The following is a 15,329-nucleotide window of genomic DNA, read 5'->3' as shown; positions in this document are numbered from 1 at the left end:
TCTTCTTAATGGAGGTCCGTGACATGCCACGAGGGGAAAATGGCTTTGGCCAACTCCCATGTTCAAAGGCTGAAAGAAATGTACCAGGAAAGCAGTGAGGGTTGGGAACTCCATGTCATAATTAAAGCTCTGGCAAGAGAATTAAAAAAAAAAATAGGTTTTTAAAGTGTGTGTACATGTGAAGTGACTTAGATGTTGAAGAAATTATCCAGATACAAAATAACATTCTCCTCGGAACAAGCCAAGAAGAAAGGCCCAGGGCACTGTGTGCAGGAACTAAGTGGATGCTCCTGGCGCCGCACGTCTTTGCCTGGCATTTCTGCTCGGCAACTTTCCCTCTTGGTCACTCCCGAGTCCCCAACCTTTCCGCTGGCGAAGCCACTCTGTTCTCCTTCAGGCTCTGTGTAGATGGATGTGAGTGTCTGTATGTTTTCTGTCCTTTGATTAAGAAATCTCCTTGAAGCTCTAAAGACACAAGAATGAACTGATGGCTCTTCATCTTAGCTAAGCTTTGGTGTTTAAAATCTTGCTTCTTTTCTAAGAAGAATCACTTGAATTTCCTTATAAAACATGTAGTATGAAGGAAACTATGCATGTTTACTACTCACCCAAGACATCTGGTCTCCTGTTCTTTGAAAATTCCCTTTTAGTCTCACCTGAGTTTCCTTCCTACTTAAGACGTTTAGAGATTCTAAGGAGTTTCTCTGGGCTAAAATTTATAGATTAAAAAAAAAGAAAGAAAGAAAAGAAAAGCAAAATAAGGGTTAACGCATGGCTAGAAGATCATTTTAAATTTTCTACTGAGTGGAACAAAGAAAGAAATGAAAAAGAAATGACCTAAGGGTGCTGCTCCAGGATTCTCCTAAATAATAAAGAACTGATGTTCTAAAACTAAGACATAAAAAGTAATACTTTGGGAATTCCAAAGTCAGAGGTGGCTTGCTTCGTCTTAGGAGAGTGACACACTCACACAGAAATGCTCCCTGGGAAGCAATAGGCCCCTTCCTTTAAATCTTTACCAAATTCTTACTCAGATACTTATAAACTCAGAGACAAATAATGTGAACGTGATGCGAGAGCAAAGCTCTCCAACATAATCCAGGACCGAAAACATCAATAAAATACTACAAATTAGGGGTGTTATGTGAACCCCTATGCTAGTCATTAACAGATATGCCTATAAGGAATAAATACTGAAATTCTCGGGCGCCTGGGTGGCTCAGTGGTTAGGCCGCTGCCTTCGGCTCGGGTCACAGTCTCGGGGTCCTAGGATCGAGTCCTGCATCAGGCTCTCTGCTCGGCGGGGAGCCTGCTTCCTCCTCCTTCTCTCACTGCCTGCCTCTCTGCCTACTTGTAATCTCTCTCTGTCAAATAAATAAATAAAATCTTTAAAAAAAAGAAAAATACTGAAATTCTCTTTAGGTCTATTTACTGGCAGAATCCCTGTCCTCACTGGTTTCCACACAGAAATCCACACTGGCAGAAGTATAGAAATTTTAAGTTTTACAGTAAATTATAAAAAATTATTGAATTCAGATTTAGGCCTTCTGCCATACACAGTGCAAGAAGCTCTGAGTTTTCTTAGCCTATAGGGGAATTTTTGTATTTCTAATGTTAATATGTAAAGAAAATAACCATCACTGGTTTCTTGAGCAACCCAAGAGGCAGGTTTCTAGGTAGAGATTTCAGGCAAATCAGGTCCACAACTGAACTGCAGTGTGGTGGGGCTTATTTCTGATGCTTCGCTGTGCAACAGGACTCTTCGTCACACCTCAGGACAGGGACTCCGCACTGCTACCAGGCTGGAGATACCTCTGTCTGCAAGCCTTTTGAAAGCACTTAAATTATATACACACCACCAAGGGAAATGCTGGTAATGCTTGGTAACTACAGGAATCTTGCAGGGAATCATTTATACCCTTTGAAAACACAAATAGGTTTTCAAAGATGAGATACAAGTCTCGGTACATGAATGAGACTCAAGAACCTCTTAAGTAAAGGAGAAAAGACCCGAGCCTCCCGCTACTGTGGACTTTCTTTCGAAGACTAAAAACTGATGCTTCCTCCTCTGGCTCCTTACATATCTAAACTCTTCCTGGCAACACAAGAGGCACTTTTATTAGGTGTAGCATCTATGAAACCTTTAGACCCAGGGTTGCATTTGCTGAAAAGTAATAACACTAGCCTAGTAGCCATTACCTTAAGGATTTTTTTTTTCCTTTAATATAAAAGTATAACTACAGTGGTCCAATATACAAATACAAAAAAAATTCTCATACTAAAAAAAGTACCATAATACTGTACATACAAAAACTTTTCAACAAGAATGATTTAAATATATCTGTTCTTTTCCAGATCTGGAAGACATAAATGTAAAGTTCCATAACTGTATTATTGCTGGAATATGTGCCCAGGAACACTGTGTTTTCCCCTTTTCTTCCCCTTGTCCCAGCCCCGCTTTCAGAGTCCCCTGAGCTTGGATCATGAGCCAACAGCATCCCTGAAGATAACCAGAGCCAAATGTTTACTCAATGGAAGTCATTATTCAGTGAGCCGCTGCTTACCATGAACTAGGAAAAGCACTGGTTTCAAGCCCCGCCAAGATTAAATCCAGACGGAGGTCTTCCCATCCCCTGACTTGCTACTAACACTGCTCTTGTTGGACCCAGCTTTGGACCCCGCTTTGGCTTTTTTTTCTCGGGGTCCATGGGGGTTGTTTTGGTGACTGTAGGCCTGGATTGCGAGATCCAAGCGTTCCTGAGCCATTCTGATTTCCCGCTGCAGAGTCTCCAGGTCGGCTGGGAGGTTCTCCTCATGGCTGCCATACTGCTGTTCCTGGGCGATGTTGGCCTTGTTTTGCTTGTAGGCGATCTTAGCGTTGGACAGTTCGGTGTACTGTATCTGATCTGGTTTGACGGCAATGTTATAGCCAGGGGGAGCAGATGGAGTATTCCAAGTGAAAGGGTAATTATAAGCACCCGGATCTTCCAGTTCCCTCCTTTTACTGTTTAGCGAGTCTCGAATTGTCCCAAACCCTAAATGAAGCATTTCCCAAATGTTAAGCAATAGGCAAAGGCCTGTAACACCATACATTATTAGAAGGAAGATGGTCTTTTCGGTGGGCCTAGATATAAAGCAGTCGATTTTATGAGGGCAAGGAAGTCTGCTGCACACATAAAATGGGTGGACTTGGAAGCCATACAGGAAATACTGCCCTATCAGAAACCCCACCTCAAACACGGTCCTTGCCAGCAACTGCAGCACGTAGATTTTCATAAGCCCATCTTCCCGAATCCGCCGTCGGCCATCATGCTTGGGTTTAGGTTGGTTCTGCTCCTTATTTTCTTTTTCACTCTCCAATTCCATTTCCGGATACATCATGGGATCCTCTTCATGGTCCTCTTCTGTTTCCTCCAGAGCCCGGTGCTGTTTCCAACGCATGGCATAGGGTTTGCTCCGAGCCGCCTTCTTGTCTGCTTCGCCATGCTCCATCTTGGCGATCTTGTGGATGGCGTAGCCCAGGTACATCACAGACGGGGTTGCCACCAGGATGATCTGGAACACCCAGAAGCGCACATGGGAGAGGGGCGCGAAGGCATCATAGCAGACGTTCTCGCAGCCTGGCTGCTCTGTGTTACATACAAATTTGCTTTGCTCATCATAATAGATGGACTCCCCTCCTACAGCCGTAAGGACAATCCGGAAGACAATCAGTACAGTGAGCCAGATCTTCCCCACAAATGTCGAATGGTTGTGGATCTCCTCTAGCAGGCGTGTCAGGAAGCTCCAGCTCATGGTGACCGAACTGCTTTGCCCTGATAAAAATGGAAAAACCCCAAAGGAAAATCAACAAATTATTAAGATGACAGCATGAAGAGCACCTCACGCTCCACTATCTCACGTAGAATAATACAGCTCAGTCTGTGAGCACTTGTTTGGGGCTGCAGAACCCTTGGAAGTCTGGTTGGCTTTCCGGTCTTCCTTAGTCCCAAAGGTCAAATTGTAGCTACCATCTGAGATATATTTCTCAGACTCAGCATACTGGGTTCTTTATGTATACTATCATGTCATAAGACTTATTTGTGAGATATAAATAAGAAAAAAGAACAAAGTGTAGCTTATTCTGTTCAGTCATGGTGAGGTTATCACTAAAAACATAATGTGGAGGGCGGCTGGGTGGCTCAGTTGGTTAAGCAACTGCCTCCAGCTCAGGTCACGATCCTGGGGTCCTGGGTTCGAGTCCCAAATCGGGTTCCCCCAGCTCAGCAGGGAGCCTGCTTCTCCTTCTCCCTCTGCCTGCCACACCCCCCTGCTTGTACACTTGCTTTCTCACTCTCTCTCTGTCAAATAAATAAATAAAATCTTAAAAACAAACAAACAGGGTGCCTGGGTGGCTCAGTGGGTTAAGCCACTGCCTTTGGCTCAGGTCATGATCTCAGGGTTCTGGGATCGAGTCCTGCATCGGGCTCTCTGCTCAGCAGGGGGCCTGCTTCTCTCTCTCTGCCTGCCTCTCTGTCTACTTGTGATCTCTCTCTGTCAAATAAATAAGTAAAATCTTTAAAAACATCCTGGGTCTCGGCACCCCCCCCCCCAAAAAATCTTTAAAAACAAACAAACAAACAAACAAACAAACATAATGTGGACACTTGAGCTGGACTCCATTGTAAAGAGGCACTGTATGAGGAAATTTAAATTTTAGACCTGTGACAAAGTATTAGAAAGAATTAAGGAGATGATACAGCTGCAAATAACTGGCAACGATCAAGAACTAAAACAAAAGACAGAAAGGAACTAGGAAGTCACTCCCTAGCTGGGCTGCACAGCGTAACAGATTCTAGGATTCTCTATGTTGCTGTACTTTGTTTTTGGTAGATGTTAAAAATGTTTCCAAACTGAACTGTGAGGACATTAAATCCAATCAACAGGCAAATCCATTTGAAACATCATTTTTTAAAAATATTTTTTAAAAAATTATTTCTTTACTTGACACAGAGAGAGAGAGAGAGATATCACAAGTAGGCAGAGAGGAAGCCAGAGAGAAGGGGAAGCAGGCTCCCCGCTGAGCAAAGAGTCTGATGCCAGGAGCCTGAGATCATGACCTGAGCTGAAAGCAGAGGCTTAAGCCACTGAGCCACCCAGGTGCCCCTGAAACTACGTTTTCAAGGACAGCTTTATTCTGAGAGTCTTAGATCTCTGCCCAGAATCCTACTAAAAATCATCTAAATGAGGTGATGTATATAAAATCCCTAATGCAGGGCGCCTGGTTGGCTTAGTTGGTTGGGCCACTGCCTTTGGCTCAGGTCACGATCCTGGAGTCCCAGGACTGGGTCTGCATTGGGTTCCCGACTCCACAGGGAGCCTGCTTCTCCCTACGACCTTCTCCCCTCTCATGTTCTCTTACTCTCTCTCAAATAAAAATAAAATCTTGGGGCACCTGGGTGGCTCAGTGGATTGGGCCTCTGCCTTCAGCTCAGGTCGTGATCTCAGGGCCCTGGGATTGAGCCCCACATCAGGCTCTCTGCTCAGCGGGGAACCAGCCCCCCACCCCCTGGCCCTGCTTGCCTCTTTGCCTTCTTGTGATCTCTCTATCAGATAAATAAATAAAATCTTTAAAAATAAATAAATAAAATCTTTAAAAAAAATTAAAATCCCTAACGCAACACCTGACCCAAAGCAGACTTCTCTCTCCCAGTTTACTTTTGCAGATTATCGGTGATTATCAGCATGACTGAAGTTTATGCTTTACCTGTTATCCGGAACTTCTGTTACCCAGTACTTTCTTAGAGAAATGATGTTTTGCTTACAACTTTTCCAGATTCCCTCTGGAAGGAAAAAAGACAAAAGAAGGTCACAAGCTTCCTCCCATAGAAAATAATGAATCACTAAAGTGCCATTTTCAGGAAGAAATGAAGTTTTCTATGGAGCGCAGGAATCAATCAGCATGAGCTAGAAACAGGCTTGAATTTCTTTCTTTCTTTTTTTTTTAAAAAAGATTTTATTTGTTTATTTGACAGACAGAGATCACAAGTAGACAGAGAGGCAGGCAGAGAGAGAGAGAGAGAATTAGGCTCCCTGCTGAGCAGAGAGAGCCCGATGTGGGACTCAATCCCAGGACCCTGAGATCATGACCTGAGCTGAATGAAGGCAGAGTAGCTTAGCCCACTGAGCCACCCAGGCGCCCCAGGCTTGAATTTCAATACCACTGTTTATTCCTCCCAATGCATGCAGTAGAAAAAACTATGTTTAAAAGTAACCCAGAGAGTGGGACACCTGGGTGGCTCAGTTGGTTAAGCAGCTGCCTTCGGCTCAGGTCATGATCCCAGCGTCCTGGGATCAAGTCCCACATCGGGCTCCTTGCTCGGCAGGGAGCCTGCTTCTCCCTCTGCCTGCCATTCTGTCTGCCTGTGCTCGTTCTCTCCCCGCTCTTTCTCTGATAAATAAATAAAAATCTTAAAAAAAAGTAACCCAGAGATAATCTTAAATCATTGTAGTCTAAGAAAATATGACAGGAAGATGAGTCATTTGTGGAAATCTGAAGCAGATCAACTCTGGCACCTATAGGAAAAAGCCAAAGCAGAAAAATCTCAACAAATTTAAAACAGGTCACAAAAAGCCTTGTGAAAATCTTCACCCTAGATGCTCTGAGCAGCTAATACCTCTCACCGGGATTTAAGCGGTCAACTGGGAGTAAGCTGTTTAGTTAAAACACCCAACAGCTGGCTCTCAGTCACTGGGACATCCGAATCCACATGGGGTGATTTATAAATTCACACAAAGAAACTGCTCACAGAAAGAAAACACCTGCATCTGTACTGTGATTAAAAAAATAAAATAAAATAAGTCCCAGGGGCGCCTGGCTGGCTCAGGTGGTGAACTATGCAACTCCTGATCTCAGGGTTATGGGTTCAACCCTGTGCTGGGTATAGAAATTACTTAAAAATAAAATCTTAAGGGGCGCCTGGGTGGCTCAGTTGGTTAAGGTACTGCCTTCAGCTCAGTCATGATCCCAGAGTCCTGGGATCGAGTCCCACTTCAGGCTCCCTGCTCCTTGGAGAGTCTGCTTCTCCCTCTGACTTTCTCCCCTCTCATGCTCTCTCTCACTGTCTCTCTCTCAAATAAATAAAATCTTAAAAACAAACCAACCAACCAACCCAGGATAAAGTATTGTTTATTATCAAGTTCTACCAGCTCTGAGTAGCTATGGCTAAGAGGCATCCATAAGGTGGCAAATTTGTTCACTGGCTATCATTTAATTTAATAAATTTAAAACAATCCATAAGTGTTACAAGTTCATGGTAACTTAGAAAAATCTGGGAAGGGGTTAAGATATAGGGAAAAAACCTAGAACGATTTTTTTTTCTTTTCTTTTCTTTTTTTTTTTAAGATTTTATTCATCTGACAGAAAGAGAGATCACAAGTAGGCAGAGAGAGAGGGGGAAGCAGGCTCCCCGTTGAGCAGAGAGCCCGATGCAGGGCTTGATCCCAGGACCCTGAGATCATGACCTGAGCCAAAGGCAGAGGTTTAACCCACTGAGCCACCCAGGCGCCCCTAGAGCGATTTTCAAAAGGTCGGTGAAAATAAGAAAAGATATTAGTCCAGGCACCTACAAAATATGAGTATCTCCTTATGTACAGAATCCGAGCACACAAGCATCTCACCATAGGACTTCAAGTACCTTCCCAGCCCTAAAGTCTATAAGCTCAGCACTTCTCTCACTGAATACACAAGCTATAAAACCACAACACAGAAATATAGATTCTTTAAATGGTGACATAACTCAAGTTTCCAACACGGAACTCCCGTCATGATTCACATCCAAGTTCAGACTGTTCCCAAATACCCCATCAAAAGCACTTCCCCTGAAGCCCGAAATTCTGTTTATTCCAGCGAGTCAAAATCATCAAAGTACTATTGTTAATTAGTTAGAAAATTCATCCTCTACACCTTCCTCCATACCAAAGACAAATGAATATCATTTTAAAAAAAGATTTTTAAAATTTATTTGAGACAGAGAGAGAACAAGCAGGAGGGACAGAGGGAGAGAGCATCTGAAGCAGACTCCGTGCTGAGTGTAAAGCCTGATGTGGGGCTTGATCCCATGCGTCTGACATCAAGACCTAAGCAGAAATGGAGTCAGCCGCTTAACTGACTGAGCCACCCCAACAAGTATCTTTAGTAATTATTGCTATGAAAGAATCTCTCAACAGTTCACAATCTCATGTAATAATCTAAGTTTTTTGGGGGAGGAGGAATGGAGTATGTCCCTCAAACCTCATATAAGTTATAAAGCAGTGAAACACACCGGAAGTGAGCACTGCACATTGGCTAAGTTGTGGGGTAGGCCAAGAAAATGGTGAACCCTTAGAACCTGCTTTCCCAGGGGCATTTTTAAGTGCCAAAGCACCCCACACCCACAGCTAGAGTATAAGCAATGCTGCGTGGTTTTTTGTTTTTTTTTTTTAAAGATTTTATTTATTTGTTAGAGAGAGAGAATAAGCACAGGCAGACAGAGTGGCAGGCTAGAGGCAGAGGGAGAAGCAGGCTCCCTGCCGAGCAAGGAGCCCGATGTGGAACTCGATCCCAGGATGCTGGGATCATGACCTGAGCCGAAGGCAGCTGCTTAACCAACTGAGCCACCCAGGCGTCCCAGCAATGCTGTGTTTAGTAACTTAATTTCAGCATCTCATAAAAAGGGGCCTGGGAAATTTTCTTTCTAAAATAACCATGGGCTTCCTAAAATCAATGGCAGCCATCACTATCCTACTAAAGAGTCAACAGATTTGATACTCTTTCCAAATTCCTTTCCTTTCCTTGCAAACATTAAAGAGAATGGCTTAAATATCAGACTACACTACTCCAAGGGTGTGTGGGGGGAGCGGCGGGGAGAGAGAGGGAGGTAATGAGAGAGAGAGAAAATGGAATGAGTAGAAGGGTGGGTTCTGGAATTGCCATTTCTAAGCAGAACAGGTCATTACCAAGTGTGGTCTCATTGTGTTCTTGCTCTACTACAGTTCCCTCTCTTCTGCCGTTTTTTGCTCTGCTATCAGAAACCTAAAATTCAGGACATAGTCATTTCTGACTTCCCTGTTTCAGCAAACAGACATGGATAAGGAATGGGGAGTGAGAGTGTGTAATTTACCCGTGAACGGCTCTCATGAAAAAGTAAGAGTCATTTCCATACTCTCTATCTATGAAGGGAAGTGACAGAAGAGCATGTGACAAGTGGTGGGGAGAGGAGGGAGATGGCAAATACCTCAAAGTTTCTTGCTAAGAAAGCCCCAACTGACTTACACTGACTTACTTTTGAACTTAATAGCTTTTTGAAAAAATAGATTCTTTATGCTTTTGTTGAATTTATCTATAGACAAATTCTAGGAAACGGTATTAGGTCAAAGGAAATGTAAACCTGCATGGTTCTTGCTTTGTACTGTCACCCAACTTTCTTATTTATTTATTTATTTGTTTGTTTATCAAATTAGGCTCCAGGCTGGGCGTGGAGCCCAAAGTGAATCTTGAACTCACAACCCTGAGATCAGTGTGTGAGCTGAAATGAAGAGTTGGACCCTCATGGGCCCAGGGTCCTGGGATCTAGTCCCACATCGGGTTCCCTGCTCAGCGGGAAGCCTACTTCTCCCTCTTCCTGCTTGTGCTTTCTCTGTCAAATAAATAAACAAACAAACAAATATATTAAAAAAAAAAAAAAAAGAGTTGGACCCTTAACCTTCAGAGCCACCATTGTCATCCAACTTTCTAAAAAGATCCTAGCAATTTACTAATGCCTGGCAAAGAACAATTACAATTTCACCTCAACCTCATCAGCACTGTTATGCTACTTCACATAGATGCCAATCGCATTTAAAAATTATGTCAATTTGTATTTTTTTTTAAAGATTTTATTTATTTGATAGACAGAGATCACAAGTAGGCAGAGAAGCAGGCAGAGAGAGAGAGAGAGGAGGAAGCAGGCTCCCCACTGAGCAGAGAGTCCGATGCGGGGCTCGATCCCAGGATCCTGGGATCATGACCTGAGCTGAAGGCAGAGGCTTAACCCACTGAGCCACCCAGGTGCCCCTGTATGTTGTTTTTTTAAAGATTTTATTTATTTGTCAGAGAGAGAGGGAAAGAGGCATGGAGAGGGAGAAGCAGCCTCCCTGCTGAGCAAGGTGACTGATGTGGGGCTCAATCCCAGGACCCTGGGATCATAACCTGAGTTGAAGGCAGACACCTAACTGATTGTCACCCAGGTGTCCTGAAATTTTTTTTAAAGATTTTATTTTTAAGTAATTGCTAAACCCAACATGTGGCTCAAACTCACAACCCCAAGATCAAGAGTTGCATGCTCTACTGAGTCAGCCAGGCGCCCCAGGCGCCCCTCAGTTTTTGTTTTTAATGTATCAGGACATTAACCACATCAGGGTGGTTATCCCATATCCACCCCCCTTCACTGACTATTTCTAGACTTTTGCCCATTTATTTGGAGAATGTATTCTCAACATAGTATAGATAGACATTAACCATCTGATCTTTAATGTAAACACTTCAGTTTATTGTCTTGCTTCAAATTTTCTTATTTTATATAGTCTCATCGATCAATTTCTTGATTAAATTCAAAGGTGGAAAAACTATTTTTTCTAGGATGAATTTTTAAGTAAAGAATACTGCAATTTGGGCACCTGGGTGGCTCAGTGGGTTAGAGCCTCTGCCTTCAGCTCAGGCCATGATCCTAGGATCCTGGGATTGGGCCCCAAATCAGGCTCTCTGCTCAGCAGGGAGCCTGCCTTCCCCTCTGCCTGCTTCTCTGGAATTGCCATTTCTAAGCAGAACATGTCATCCAACTTTCTTATTTATTTATTGTGATCTCTGTCAAATAAATAAATATAATCTTAAAAAAAAAGAAAAAAAGAAAATGAATACTGCAATTCATGGTAGCCCATAATTCAAAAAGACTCACACACACAAACACACTAAAGAAAATTATGTTTGCTTATATAACATTTATCGGGCAGAAACCAAATGTGCTATTTTTAGTCCATTTTCCAAATAACTACAGTTACAAATCTACCTTGTCTTGTACTAGAAAACAGAATTTTCAAAATTAGTTGGCATAAACATGGTAATAAATTACCTAATTCCCTTCCAAATTCTTTGTATTTGAAGTTTCTACAGTTATACCCTAATAGGATCAGGTCCAAGTTAACCACATTTTTCTGTAAAAAAAAAAAAAAAAAGAACTCACAGGATTTTTGAAGATTAAATACAAAGCATATTATTTGGATTATTCCAGGAGGCAGATTATATGACTAGATCCCTTCTAAAAATGAAGAAGTGAAATCTAGAAAGCATATAAAAGTTGCCCAAGATCATACAGTTATTAAACTGGTGAAGCTAGGCCTTAACCACTAATAAAGAATTACATTACAGATGAAACTATATATAGGTTCCATGTGAACACAGATGGGAGGAACTAAACCCAATCTTTGGCATCAGAATTAAACTAAATAATAAGGGGCACCTGGGTGGCTCAGTTGTTAAGTGTCTGCTTTCCATTCAGGTCATGATCCCAGGGTCCTGGGATCCAGCCCCACGTCAGGCTCTCTTGGCTTAGGAGGGAGCCTGCTTCCCCCTCTGCCCGCCTCCCTGCCTACTTGTGATCTCTATCAAAATAAATAAATAAAATATTTTTTAAAAAAGAACTGAAAACTAAATGGTTAATAACTGATGATGAGTGGTGAATACAGTATACATACCAATAAACCTTCATACCACCAATCTACCAAAACTACTTACCAAAGATAAGTTCTACACCGCCAAATTCAATGGTCAATTCTCTTATTCAACCTTTTTTTTTTTTTAAATTTTAAAAAAGATTAATTTATTTGACAGAGAGAGAGAGAGAGAGAGATCACAAGTAGGCAGAGAGAGAGGGGGAAGCAGGCTCCCCACGGAGCAGAGAGCCCGATGCGGGGCTCGATCCCAGGATCCTGAGATCATGACCTGAGCCGAAGGCAGTGGCTTAACCCACTGAGCCACCCAGGCGCCCCTCTCTTATTCAACCTTTTAAGCTATATTTGATACACCTGATCACTCCTTCCTCTCTGAAATAATCCCCGTGCCCCACACCTGTGGTTTCCCTGGTATCATGGTCCTCTGGCCATTATTTTTCAATTTCTACTTCAGTCTCACTTCTCCTTTGAAAACTTCTAAATACATATCCTGATCTTTATCCTATCTTATTAGCCTACCCTCCTCAGTCTTCTTTGTGGGTTCCTCCAACCAGAATTCAAGGTGGAAGTGATGTCACATTTGCTTTAACACCTCCCTTGAACTTTAGACTGGAAATTCAACTGCTACTTGACATCTTCTCTTGGATGTCTAATAGGCACCAAATTTAACATACCCCAAACCAATCCTCCTATCCTCTAAAGACCGACTCTGTCTTCAGTTATCCAAATCTAAGTAAATGCCTCCACCATTCATGTAGTTCCTCTAGCCAAAAACCTTCAAGTCAGCCTCACTCCTTTTGTCACTTCAAGCCAAGCTACTAGTAAATCCTATTAATTTTATCTTCAAAATATATCCACAGTCCAACCACTTATTACCACCTCCATGACAACCACTCTGATACAAGTCACCTTCATTTCTAACAAAGACTATGGTAAAAGCAAAAGTCTTCTAACTGGCCTCCTCGCTTATGCTCTTATCCCTTTCAAATCTATTCTCCAAAAAGCAACCAGAGTAAAGCTTTAAAAAGTAAGTCAGGGGGCGCCTAGGTGGTTCAGTGATTTGGGCCTCGGCCTTCGGCTCAGGTCATGATCGCAGGGTCCTGGGATTGAGCTCTGTGTTAGGCTCTCTGCTCGGCGTGGAGCCTGCTTCCCCCTCTCTCTGCCCGCATCTCTGCCTACTTGTGATCTCTCTGTCATATAAATAGATAAAATCTAGAAAAAATAAATAATAAAAAGTCAGATCATTTCCCTTTTCTGCTCAAAACTCTTGGAATAAAACCAAAAATCTTTTTTTTTTTTTTAATTTATTTGACACAGAGAGAGAAATCACAAGTAGGCAGAAAAGCAGGCAGAGAGAGAGAGAGAGAGGGGAGAAAGCAGGCTCCCTGCGGAGCAGAGAGCCCGATGCGGGGCTCGATCCCAGGACCCTGGGATCATGACCCAAGCCGAAGGCAGAGGCTTTAACCCACTGAGCCACCCAGGCGCCCCAAACACCAAAAATCTTTACCACAGTCTGTACACCCCCTATCATTCAGCCACAGCTCACTTTCTGGTTGCATACTCCTTCCATTCTCCCTTTTGCTCATTCTGACTCAGGAACACCTGCATCCTATCCTCCTCAGATCATACCTAATATGCCATGCTTTCGTCTCAAGACTTCTACACTTGCTACTTTCACTGCTTTGAACACTGTTTGCATAGCTAGTTGGCAGGACTGTCTCATTCAAGTCTGCTCAAATGTCACCTCCATAATGAAATGTCCCCCAGGGGCAGCTGGTTGGTTCAGTCAGTAGAACACACTACTCTTGATTTTGGGGTTAAGTTTAATCCTCATGCTGGGCATAGAGATTACTTAAAAAACAAAACAAAACAAACAAAAAAACTTTTAAAAAATAGTAGTAATAAAAAAAGAGACCTCCCCCAGACCAGCCCCTTTACTCAGCTTTAATTTTCTTTATAAGCACTTAACTCTTGAAAAATATATATATTTCTTATTTTATAATTTCATTGTTTATAGAATAGAAGCTCTCTGAGGGCAGAATTTTGTTCCTTTATCCCTAGTATCAAAAACCCTATGGCCTGACAAAGGGTGGTAGGTGCTCAATAAATATCTGTTCAATAAATAAATTCAAACATTTGGAAAAATAAAAATGCTGGTGATAACTATATCACTGAAAAATATAGGATACAGGGGTGTCTGGGTGGCTCAGTGGGTTAAGCCTCTGCCTTCGGCTCAGGTCATTATCTTAGGGTCCTGGGATTAAGTCCTGCATCAGGCTGTCTGCTTGGTGGGGAGCCTGCTTCCTCCTCTCTCTCTGCCTGCCTCTCTGCCTACTTGTGATCTCTGTCAAATAAATAAATAAAATCTTTTTTTTTTTTTTTTTTTTTTTTTAGATTTTATTTATTTATTTGACAGACAGAGATCACAAGCAGGCAGAGAGGCAGGCAGAGAGAGAGGAGGAAGCAGGCTCCCTGCTGAGCAGAGAGCCCGATGCGGGGCTCGATCCCAGGACCCTGAGATCATGACCTGAGCCGAAGGCAGCGGCTTAACCCACTGAGCCACCCAGGCACCCCAATAAATAAAATCTTTAAAAAAAAAAAAAAATCTTAGAAGAGGGGCTTCTGGGTGGCTCAGTTGGCTGAATGACTGCAATGCAGGCACACCAAATAAAATATATTTTTAGATTTTATTTCTAAGCAATCTCTACACCCAATGTGGGGCTCGAATTCACAACCCTGAGATCAAGAACTGCACACTCCACTAACCAGATGCTAACTAGCCAGATGCCCTTTTGTAAACTCTTTTATAGGTAAAGACCTAATTTCGCTATCATATAGAGAGTTACAAAAGAAAAACAAAAAACAACAACAAAAAAAAACCCAAAACCCAACCCAAACTTACAAACAAAAAACCCCACCCATCAATCCAACAGAAAATAGGCAAGGTACACAAACACACATTCCATGGCAAAACCTATAAGTTTGCCTTAAAAAAGATGCACCACATGGATGAACCTTGAAAAAATAAAGCTAAGTGAAATAAGTCAAACACAAAAAAGTCAAACTTTATATGATTCCATTTATATGAAATGTAAATCCAGAGACAGAAAGATTAGTGGTTGCCTGGGGCTTTGAGAAATAGAATGTGACTATTAATGGACACAGGGTATCTCTTTGGGATGATGACAATTTGACAGGGGTGACAGCTACACAACCTTCTGAATACACTAAAAAATCACTGAACTGTACACCTTAAAAGGATGAAATTTAAGGCATGTGAATTATAGCTCTAAAATAAAACAAACTATGGGGCACCTGGGTGGCTCAGTGGGTTAAGCCGCTGCCTTCGGCTCAGGTCATGATCTCAGGGTCCTGGGATCGAGTCCCGCATCGAGCTCTCTGCTCAGCAGGGAGCCTGCTTCCCTATCTCTCTCTCTCTCTGGCTGCCTCTCCATCTACTTGTGATTTCTCTCTGTCAAATTAATAAATAAAATCTTTAAAAAATAAAATAAAATAAAACAAACTACTTTGAGATATAATTCTTCTATCATGTTGATAAAAATAAAACAGTTGGGGAGGCTGTGGAGAAATAGATGTTCTCATAC

General features: G+C 42.4%; 1 protein-coding gene across 6 annotated transcripts in view; it reads right to left on the bottom strand.

Moving 5' to 3' along the window:
• Positions 1–2,195: 2,195 nt before the first annotated feature.
• Positions 2,196–15,329, bottom strand: part of GJC1 (gap junction protein gamma 1) — a 38,432-nt gene continuing 25,298 nt past the window's right edge. For 5 of the 6 annotated variants that reach the window (XM_044247753.1, XM_044247756.1, XM_044247751.1 and 2 more), the window contains 2 exons: positions 5,747–5,822; positions 2,196–3,815 (listed from right to left, as the gene is read on the bottom strand). In XM_044247753.1, coding sequence (XP_044103688.1) covers positions 2,605–3,795 — 1,191 coding nt within the window. In that variant the 5' untranslated portion in view covers positions 3,796–3,815; positions 5,747–5,822 and the 3' untranslated portion in view covers positions 2,196–2,604. Of the gene's footprint in view, positions 3,816–5,746; positions 5,823–11,126; positions 11,206–15,329 lie in introns of those variants that run through there. The other variant, XM_044247754.1, reaches the window with a different exon arrangement.

This window comes from Neovison vison, chromosome 5 (assembly GCF_020171115.1).
Source record: "Neovison vison isolate M4711 chromosome 5, ASM_NN_V1, whole genome shotgun sequence".
NCBI lineage: Eukaryota > Metazoa > Chordata > Mammalia > Carnivora > Mustelidae > Neogale > Neogale vison.
This window is presented reverse-complemented; position numbering and strand designations above follow the sequence as displayed.